The sequence below is a fragment of the Pristis pectinata genome, chromosome 1 (genome assembly GCF_009764475.1).
Source record: "Pristis pectinata isolate sPriPec2 chromosome 1, sPriPec2.1.pri, whole genome shotgun sequence".
NCBI classification, from domain to species: Eukaryota; Metazoa; Chordata; class Chondrichthyes; order Rhinopristiformes; family Pristidae; genus Pristis; species Pristis pectinata.
The window spans coordinates 28,566,654-28,578,083 of NC_067405.1; the positions used below are offsets into that span (position 1 = coordinate 28,566,654).

Sequence of the window (11,430 nt, forward strand, 5' to 3'; positions counted from 1 at the left end):
CCACCAGGATTTCCAAACCATCAGGTGCTGGATTTTTGGCATTTTATTGTACTGTACATACTTTATGCTTTTGAATATTGCATACGAGTTCCCTTTTCTGAACAGGAGGGGATGGATAGCAGTGGGAAAACAGATTCTGTGATCACAATGCCTAATTAATCTGTCTTCAGTTGCCCCACTGCAGTACGCAGACAAAATTCGCGTTTCTACTTCATAGTGATGATTTCCGCAGACAATGCACATCAACTATAGTACTAGTCCAGAGGGCACAGTTTCATGAGTATTTAGCTGAATTCACGTCTGTGCAAATTATAATAAAAAGAGCTCATTGCCCGAAATTACTGATGGTACAGAGTTTGGATGTGTGGAAGACTTGGCAGAGCAAAGACTAGAGCAGGCATCCTGGTTTTCAAATATGGCTCTGGATGAGGTGGGAAGCGGTGCAGGGAATCAGGAAGCTCTCCAGGTAAAAATAAATTTAACACTGGGAGAGGCTGCAAATGAGGTCAACACTAGAGGTGAAGTCTCAAGGATACGTATAGATGAAAAACAGCTTAATTCACCTCACGTGTAGTCAAGGAGAAGTGAAGACATCAAATCCCATCTCCAGACTACTACAATAATTCCTCTGCATACTGCTGTGCTATCCATCCCAGTCAATGGTCTATCAACAATTTATATCCATCAATAATACCTAACATGCCCCATCACACCCTCTTAAAAATAGTGCAAGCCTCTCACCCATACCTCTAAGCACACAAACACTGTCAGCACAACAGCAAAATGGTTCTTTGGATGTTTCAACCCTTCCTCTGCTCTCTATCTCTTAATCAGTGTTCTGGACCTACATGTTTCAAGTACCATACTTCATTAACAAGTTCCTGGCAGATTTAATGTATTTGTTCTTTCTCAGGCTACCTGTCTGCTTCACACACAGTCTAAATGTCTTGACTATCATATCTGCAAGTTTCAAAGATAATCTTGTTTCAGCACATTCATTGCCGTTAGCAGTATTTTTTTGAGTTAACTGTTCATCATGCTTTGATTTTTGACTTTACACCATTTTAATAAGGAATTAATACGTCGAATTTGTTTTTAATAATCTTTACAAAACTGTTCCATTGCAGCAGCAATATTTTGTAGAATTAGTCCTAACTTGGTTTATGATTATTTGATTATTATTGTCACATGTACCGAGATACAGTGAGAAACTTTTGTTTTGTGTGCCATCCAGACAGGTCATTCCATACATAATTACATCAAGGTAGTAAAAAGAAAGCAGAATGCAGAATATAGTGTTACAGTTACAAAGAAAATGCAGTGCAGGTAGACAAAAAAAGTGTAAGGGCCGCGATGAGGTAGATTAGGAAATCAAGAGTTCACCTTTTAGTGTATGAGAGATCCATTCAAGAGTCTGATAACAATGGGTAGAAGTGGTCCTCGAGTCCGGCGGCCATGACAAATGTTCATTCATTGACTTGTGATGTCAGCAACATATTAAAATACTAGGACACATCAGGGACACTTAAATATAGGCTTATATATTTTAAGTATTTTAAGCTACCTCTTACACCCATTGTTCATTCTAACCCCATTCCTTGGATTTACCTCTGAACTGCTGCCAGCAAATCAAATGGTTCAATATTTGGTATTTGCATGCAGGAGCTGACAATGCTAACCTGGCAAAAGACCCAGACTAAACTCACATTCACATCCTCTCCTTTGTCCTTTCTGTGACCTATAACAGATTCCTACAACTTTTTTTTGCCTTTCAGTTATAAACTGTTGAACAATACTTATGGGGGTGTAATAAAATTCAAACAATTTTCTGTCTTTTTTTATAACCACATAGCAATTAAACTTGATGGAGTCGATATCCGGGGCTACACAGCATGGTCGCTGATGGACAACTTTGAATGGGCTGTAGGTTACGCTGACAGATTTGGATTATTTTATGTAAATTACACAGACTCTTCTTTGCCTCGCATTCCCAAAGCTTCAGCCAAAGTGTATTCTACCATTATACGCTGTAATGGCTTCCCTGATCCTGCTTTAGGGCCACACAAGTGTCTGCAATCAGAAGGTAAGTAAATATCCTTGTGCATAATAATATTTGAAGGAAATACATTTTAATCAGTTTTGATCATTTTAAGATTTTACAGCTGCAATTTTTGTTGGTTAGCTGTAAAGGTTATTTTATTAACTGGCATTGCATCAACTGAAAAATCTTACTCTTGGTCTTCATAAAATAAGGATTGATTTGGTCAAGAAGTTGGGATTGAGACAACAATTCCTGGAAAAGATGCAAGGTGGAACAATCTAAACTGGTAGAGATAAAGAAGTTAATTTGCAGCCATGTAATCTTTCATTTTTATTTGTGCTGTGGTAGAAGGTGCCACTGGCAAGGGTATATTTATCATCCATCATGTTTATTTGAGAATATGGCAGTGAGCCTTTTCTTTGCTCTGTTGCAATCCTTGCTGTATTGGTATTCTTGCAAATAAGCCCAAGAAACAGAAGCAGGAGTTAGCAATGTAGATCCTCATATATACTTTGCCATTCAATAAAATCACAGCCAAGGCTGTTAACCTAATTATTGGCAAAGGAACAGGAATATTTGTCCACTTAAGGCCTTGGACAAGAATGTGGAGGTGTTAGTGGTATTTTCATAATATGCTGCTGGAGTTGCAGAATTGTATTTCTACAGTTTATCCTGTAGATACAAAATAGCTTCTGGAAACATAGTACACGATAGAGGACTGGAATTTGATTCTAATGCCAAGAGACATTGATGGAGCAAACTGTTCCACCCTGGAAGAAACTGAGGTTCTTCCCTGCTTTTGCAGGCAAGTAATTTGAGCCCTCTGAACAATGGAGAGGATCTGAGGGATCGGAACATCTACGCCAGGATAGGCTGCTTCATCATAAATTAGCTGTGGCACTGTCTGCTTGCAGTCAGCTAAGCAACTGGAGAATATATTCCATCACATTCTTGACTTGTGCCTTAGAGATGGTAAAATGCTTTGGGGCTAAGTCACCCACTGCAATGTAATCAGCTTCTGACCTGTTCTTGTAGTTATGTGGCTAGTCCAGTTTATGGTCAATGGTGACCTTTAAAATCTTGAAGGTGGGGGTCTTGCTGAGAGTACAGCCACTGAATATCAAGGACAAGTTGCCAGACACTCTCTTAGATGGTCATTGAATATTAATTGCCAATATCATCTCATACCTAAATGTTGGGTGTATCAGGTTGTTCCTTGATTATTCTGAAGAACAGCTCTCTGAATTTGGGCACAATTCCCCAGATATAGTGAGGATGATTTTGCAGGGATGATTTGACTGAGAATGTCTTGGTCCTTACACTGCTGAAATGTTATCCTTCTCGTTGAACATTGTAGTTATTATTTGCAACTAAGTGACATATTGTGTCACTTCCAAGATCATTAAAGATTAATCATGCTGTAGTCGACTGGATTAACACATAGACTAAACTAGGTAGAGATGTGCAAACTACCCAGTTGGAATATGAGGTGTCTGACAGAACAGAGATAGTGTTCCCTTGGTCTTCACGCTTCACCCTACCAAAGACTGCATTCAGCACATCATCCTGCAACATTTCCGCCAGCTACAACAATGATCCCACCATCAGTCACATCTTCCCCTCCCCACCACTTCCTTCTTACTGCAGGGGCCACTCTTTCTATGATTTCCTGGTTCACTCATCCATCCTTCCCCATCCACTAGCACTTTCCCCTGCAACCATAGGAGGTGCAACACTTGTCCCTACACCTCCTCCCTCACCACCATCCACAGACCTAAACAGCCCTTCCAGGTCAAGTAAGGATTCACTTGCACTTTCTCCAACTTTGTCTACTGCATTTGGTGCTCTCGATGTGGCCATCCCCAAGTCAGCAAGACCAAATGCAGACCAGGCGACTGTTTTGCAGAACACATACACTCCGTTCACAATGGCCATCTTGAGCTCCCAGTTGCGTGCCCCTTCCCATGCCCACACCAACCTGTCCTCAGCCTTCTTCAAAGCCAGAATGAGGTCAAATGCAAACTAGAAGAACAGCACCTCATATTCCACCTGGGTAGTCTATAATTCAATGGTATACACACTAAATTATCCAGTTTCAGGTAACCCACCCCCCTGCCCCCCCCCCGATCCTTTCTCTCTCCTTATGATCCACTCAGGTTTTCTCACACCCCCCAGCACCCCTCCCCCCATTACCCAGTTTCAATCTCCTTTGCCACTTGGTTCCATCTGTGCATCATCCACACGCCACACACATGCCTCCTACTGGTTCCATCTACCCATCGTCCCTCCCTTACCCAGTTCCACTTATCACTTCCTTACTTATCAGATTCCAGCCATCTGTGGTCTCTTTTGTTTCCACAAAGTATCACACCAAGTTAATTTCATTACTTCACTTCTAGGTTGTTAGTCCAGTACCAAACTACCAGATCCATATCCGTATAAACTTGATGTACAGTTCACCTGTGACATACTGATAAATTTATCCTTTACACTGAATTATATACCACTTTAATAATTTTATGCAAACCCTGCATTCTATATTTTATGAAAACAGAATGCTCAGAAGTCCATGTACAGTATACACTGTAATAATGTATCAGAAACTCACATTTCAATTTGTTCATGGCACATCAATTCAGTTTGTGCTGCTGGACTATGTCTTTGTAATTGGAACTACATGACAAACACTGATTATTTTAAACACTAGTGCAGTTCTGAAACTGGGGGTGGTACTTTGCTAACTGTCCAGAAAAATGGAAGACGAGTAGGACTCACAGAAAAAGCTGAGCACCTCTTTATATTGTTTCTTCAGTGTCTCAACAAAAGTTACAGCAAGAAATCAAGAAAAACCCACTTTGAAATTCTGACTACATTTTGTTTTGGATTATGTACACTTTACTATTTGTTACCAGTCATAATTAGAGAAATGCAAAGTAAAATTTAATATATTTTTTAGTATTGATGAAGGAGTAAAAGCATATGGAATGGTTTTCCACTAAGCATATATATTTTTTTGTTAGCTACCACCATAGAACCTTCAACAGTGAAAACCACACCGACTAGCTTGACAACAAACACCGATGAGGGACAGATTTATTTCCTGGGATTAGAAATCTCTAGTGTGGATGCAGCAAGTGCTCTATATACTTTGTTCACTATTTCAATAATTGCTAATTGTTTTTATTGGCTATCTTTGCATATAAAATTTGGAAAAGTGGAAAAGGAAGTAAACAACTGGAATCACCCTCAGATACAATGCAATTGTCAGGAAATCAAAACACTAAGATTTGAAGTAATCGTTGACAAAGGATTTCCGTGGGGATTCCCCATCTCACACTTCAATATCAGCATAAAGATACTGTTAAGATTATTCATGCTTTATTCTTATTTGTTACTGATAATATATGCAAAATAAAATAATATTTTTGTTTAGCTCTATATTTTAATAAATGAAGGATCAGGAGGAATGGTTGTTTAAGCTTCTTCTTTAGGAATTCCACTGAAAAGCCATGAGACAGTGGAAAAATCCACACAGAAATTTAGGAGGATGAGTTTTGTCTTCACTGAATTTTCATTGATCTTTAAGTTATTGATTTTGTATTTTTCATTTTAAACACAGCAGATAATTTAGGATTGTCAGCCTTCCAGCATTATCCTGACATCTCCAGTAATTAAAGTTTAATCTCCAGGTCAATGCTGTGAACACCTGGCAAAAACTTTATCCCTCCCTCATTTTCTTTGAATGGTCTTACCAGTTATAAAAATGTAGTATGTGGGAAAAAATTACTCCCAGTAAAAGACTATTCAACTATTTATAATCTATTTGTTTCTCATATCATGTCAACAAGGAAAAATTGGTGTTCATTTATCAAAATCCTTAATAGTCATACAGCACTCAAACAGGCCCTTTGGCCCAACTAGTCCATGCCGACCAAGATTACCATCTAAGCTCATCCCATTTGCCTGCGTTTGGCTCATATCCCTCTAAACTTTTCTTGTCCAAGTACCCTTTAAATGTTGTTAATGTACCTGCCTCAACCACTTCCTCTGGCAGTTCATTCTGTATACTGAGCACTCTCTGGGTGAAAAAGTTGCCCTTCAGGTTCCTATTGAACCTCTCCCCTCTCATCTTAAACCTATGCCCTCTAGTTCTTGATTCTCTAACTCTGGGAAACAGACTGTGCGCATTCAACCTTTCTATGCACCCCATAATCTTATATAAGATCAGGTGATGGGACAAGTTGATAAGGTGGATAAAAAGGATATAGGTTACTTAAGTTTATGAATGGAGGAATAAAATATAAAGGCATTGATTATTATAGATTTCTAGTTAGGTCTCAGTGAGAGTACTGGAGGCAATTCTGGGCACCACACTAGAAAATTGCAAAGGTACAGCTGCTGCTTACAGTGTTATCAGAGGTGGGAGATTTTAGTTATCAGAGGCTGGAAATGTTTGGGCATTCTGCTGAGAGGAAGCATAGCAGTACGTTTGTGAGATGGACCCATATTTCAAAGTTCAGAAGACTCCATATTCCTACTAGTGTGAGCACTCTTCAACAATATAAAACACGACATACTATTTTTAAAATATCATGGTGACATACCAAAATGGACTTTGTTTTTTTTCTAATTGTGTTCTTTCTTTTTAAAATTGTGTATAATTTATGTTTAATTTAAGTTTTTTCTTGTGGATGCTGCTTATATGATGCTATATACCTGTGATGCTGCTGCAAGTAAATTTTTCATTGCATCTGTGCATACATGTACTTGTGCTTATGACAATAAACTCAACTACAGACTATTGTTTAAGCCAGCAGGTTGGAGTAAGTATATGTGTTGAGTAGCTGAGAGTTTTCAAGATATTGAGAGAAATGTTATTTTCTCTGGCACGTTTGTCAGTACCAGAGGTCATGAATTCAAAATAATTGGCAATTAATTTAGAGGAGAGGGGAGATTGTTTTTCAAAGGAGTTGTTGGAATCCAGAACATTACAGGCCATCCCTGGGTTATGAACGCCCGACTTATGGACATCCATAAGTATGAACGAGGAGCTCCCATAAGGAGCTGGAATACAAACAAGCTCCCATAATATTATTCAATTCAAAAGTACAATGTAAATATGTACTTCATTCCTATGAACAGCAGAACTAGTGTATTCTCTCTCTCTCCCTACTTTTAGTAATTATTCTTTCTTATCAATCTTCTTGTGCTATTCATTACAAAACTGTGGAGGTATAGTTACCATAATCCAGTGATTTTTCTGTATTTTCCAACTCATGGACAAAATCAACTTATAGACGTCTGTAAAAACGGAACCTGTTCGTTATCCAGAGACTATCTGTACCTGGAAATATAATGGAAACTAATTCAATGAGCAACTGTAAAAGAATGAGGAACATTCAGGGTTGTGCTCTTTCAAGGAATCAGCATAGGCATAATAGGCCAAAGGATCTCCTTCTCTGAATGCTTCTATAATCCATCAAGATTCTAAATTTAGGCACGTTGGGTCTTCAACAGTGACCTAGGTTGATACCCAGGAAGTTTGTGGACTGACACGTCAAAAGATTTGGATGGGGTGGAATTTGTTAGGTGTGTCCAGTATGTAGACATCATGACACAGTATGTAGACAGGCCGACTCAAGAGGCCATTCTGGATCTGGTACTGGGCAATGAACCTAGTCAGGTGTCAGATCTCTCGGTGGGAGAGCATTTTGGAGACAGTGACCACAACTCCCTGACCTTTACCCTTGCCTTGTAGAGGGATAGGAGCAGATGGTATGGAAAAGTATTTAATTGGGGGAGGGGGAATTATGATGCTATCAGGCAGGAACTTGGGAGTGTAAATTGGAAGCAGATGTACTCAGGGAAATGCACAATAGAAATGTGGAGGTTGTTTAGAGATCACTCGCATGGAGTTCTGGATAGGTTTGTCCCATTGAGGTAGGAAAAGGATGGTAGGGTGAAGGAACCATGGTTGACAAGAGATGTGGAATATCTAGTGAAGAGGAAGAAAGAAGCTTGAGGTTTAGGAAGCAAGGATCAGACAGGTCTCTAGAGAGTTACAAGGTAGCCAGAAGAGCTAGAAGGTAGGAGATCTAGAAGGGGGCATGAGAAGGCCTTGGCCAGTAGGATTAAGGAAAACCCCAAGGTGTTCTACTCGTATGTGAAGAACAGGAGGGTGACTAGAGTGAAGGTTGAACCAATTGGGGATAGAGGAGGAAACATGTGCCTGAAGTTGGAGGAGGTAGGGGGAATTCACCTGTGAGAGAGACCTTGATGTTTGTGAGGACAGCATAAAACAGGCTGATAAGCTAGAACATGTCGATGTTAAGAAGAAAGATGTGCTGGAATTTTTGAAAAGAATTAGGATAGATAAGTCCCTGGGGCAGGACAGGATATATCCCAGGATACTACAGGAAGTGAGGGAAGAGATTTCTGAGCCCTTCGCGATGATCTTTGCATCCTCACTGGCCACAGGAATGGTACCAAATGATTGGAGGGTGGCAAATGTTGTTCCTTTGTTCAAGAAAGGGAGTAGGGATAACACTGGGAATTATAGACCAGTGAGTCTTACTTCAGTAGTGGGAAAATCATTGGAAAAGATTCTTAGGGACAGAATTTATGAGCATTTCGACAAGCACAGTCTGATTAGGGATAGTCAGCATTGCTTTGTGAGGGGCAGGTCATGCCTCACGAGCTTGACTGAATTCTTTGAGGATGTGACAAAACACATTGATGAAGGTAGAGCAGTGGATGTGGTGTATATGGACTTTAGTAAGGCGTTTGATAAGGTTCCCCATGATAGGCTCATTCAGAAGGTTGAGAGACAAGGGATCCAGGGAAACTTGGCTGTGTGGATTCGGAATTGGCTTGTCCATAGAAGGATGGTTGTAGAAGGAGCATATTCTGCCTGGAGGTCGGTGACCAGTGGTGTTCCACAGGGATCTGCTCTGGGACCCCTGCTCTTTGTGATTTTTATAAATGACTTGCATGAGTAAGTGGAAGGGCGGGTTAGTAAGTTTGCAGATGACACGAAGGTTGGTGGTGTTGTGGATAGTGTAAAAGGTCGTCGAGGGTTACAACGGGTCATTGATAGGATGCATAGCTGGGCTGAGAAGTGGTAGATGGAGTTCAACCTGGAAAAGTGTGAAGTGATTCACTTTGGAAGGTCGAATTTGAAAGCAGAATACAGGGTTAATGGCAGGATTCTTAGCAGTGTGGAGGAACAGAGGAATCTTGGAGTCCAAGTCCACAGATTCCTCAAAGTTGCCGCACAAGTTGATAGGGTTGTTAAGAAAGTGTAGGGCCTGTTGGCCTTCATTAGTCAGGGTATAGAGTTCAAGAGCCATGAGGTAATGTTGCAGCTCCACAAAACCCTGGTTAGACCACACCTAGAATATTGTGTTCAGTTCTGGTCACCTCACTATACGAAGGATGTGGAAACTTTAGAAAGGGTGCAGAGGAGATTTACCAGGATGCTACCTGGGTTAGAGACCATGTCTTATGAGGATAGGTTGAGCAAGCTAGGGCTTTTCTCTTTGGAGCAGAGAATGAGAGGTGACCTGATAGAGGTACAGAAGATAAGAGGCATAGATCGAGTGGACAGCCAGAGACTTTTTCCCAAGAAGGAAATAGCTAACATGAAGGGACATCATTTTAAGGTGATTGGAGGTAAAGTACAGGGGGGGGGATATCAGAGGCAAGTTTTTTTTCCACACAGTGATGGGTGCGTGGAACACGCTGCCAGGGGTGCTGGTAGAGGCAGATACATTGAAGACATTTAAGAGACTCTTAGATAGGCTCATGGATGATATAAAAATGGAGGGGTATGTGGGAGGGAAAGGTTAGATTGATCTTAGAGTAGGTTAAAAGGTTAGCACAACATCGTGGGCCGAAGGGCCTGTACTGTGCTGTAATGTTCTATGTTCTTAAATATATCCAACTGGAATTGGCAACCAGAACATAAATTGTACATAAGTTGTACATTCTAGCTTGTACAGATTGAAACCTTGTCTGATTCCCAACATTCAATAGTATGCAACTTCCCTATCCAACCATACCAGGAATATACAATACCAGGTGCAAACCCCATGAATTGCATGGATGGCAACTAGTAGATAATTACATTTTGTGCACGCCCAATGAAAGTGACGATGAAAACTGAGAGAATGTCACAAAGGGAAATGATTCGAAAACTCCTAGCGAACCATAAAGGGTATCTCACCTCAAACACAACCTTTGCTGAGACTAGAAAACCACTGGATTAACAAATCAGCAGATAAAAGGGGAAAAAGACCTGCAGATGTGTTCAGGAGATTTCAGGCAAATATCAACACAATCAACCACTTGGCATCCTCTCGAAACAGTATGGAGGGCTGGAGGTACTGGTCGGAGAGATGCCTGCAACGTGTTATTCTACAGACGGCGCAACTGCTGGGCAGAGCAGCACACCTGCAAGATGGACACATATTTCAAACCCCGGGGGTTCGCCGTTGGCCCTGCGAGGTGATGAAATGTGACATATCATTGGAAAGGAAAATACAGGGCGGCGGCGAGTGTGATTTCAAGATAGCAGGCAGTAAATACAGAATTGCGTTGCTCGGGTTGGGGAGTCCCCGCGGCTGTAACTCCCCCAGCCTGGGGTCACAAAGTTTATCAGCCACTATGTACCTCCTCCTCCCTAACGTTCCCGGTCTGTCCAATTCCCCCGCCCCCCCTGCATGGACTCACTTTGCATGATGAAGGGGATGGTAGAAGGCACCTTCTCCAAGGCAGGTCGGCCAGGACTGGGTCACTCCCCGACGACGGCTGGCAAGGAGAAGCCGACTGAATCCGACGGGGTTGTCCCGCTGCTGCCATGTGGCCTGGGCCTGTCTCCTTGGTTACCGCAGCCAATCAAGAGTGGGCCTTGCAGAGCGGCCGCGGCTCCAGGTCCTGCTGGTGCCGGGATACCACAGCGGACCCCACGGCCCTCGGTGAGCGGCCGACGCCACCCCAGGCCTGAACGTGTGGGTCCACCGACTCACGGACGATGGCGGTCCCGCAGCCTGAAACCAGTCGTGTGCAGATGCTGGAAATCTGAAATAGAAACGCAGAGGAGGTCAATCAGCATCTATTCTAACCTGAAACTTTGACTTTTTCTCCGGGGGATGCTGCCTGACCTGCTGAGTTTCCCCAGCATTTTCTGGTTTTGTTTCAGACTTCCAGCAGCTGCAGTTTGTTTTTCATCTGCTGTTTTTATTTCAGCCTTGAAACTTGAATAATCCTGCCCAGATGCCACACAACTCGCGCTGACACCTTTGAGCTTTGTTTCAATTTAGTTGTCTTTGCTTCAAACTGACCACAACATTCATAAAACCCTCGATTGATCATATTGAAGTGTATGTATG

At 41.6% G+C, this 11,430-nt stretch overlaps 1 protein-coding gene across 1 annotated transcript in view; it reads left to right on the top strand.

Moving 5' to 3' along the window:
* LOC127576546 (lactase/phlorizin hydrolase-like) overlaps nucleotides 1–10,780 on the top strand; it is a 49,340-nt gene extending 38,560 nt beyond the window's left edge. Inside the window, exons 15-17 of the mRNA XM_052027080.1 lie at nucleotides 1,853–2,083; nucleotides 5,062–5,267; nucleotides 10,463–10,780. Of these exons, the coding sequence (XP_051883040.1) occupies nucleotides 1,853–2,083; nucleotides 5,062–5,267; nucleotides 10,463–10,780 (755 nt within the window). The remainder of the gene's footprint in view (nucleotides 1–1,852; nucleotides 2,084–5,061; nucleotides 5,268–10,462) is intronic.
* Nucleotides 10,781–11,430: the final 650 nt, after the last annotated feature.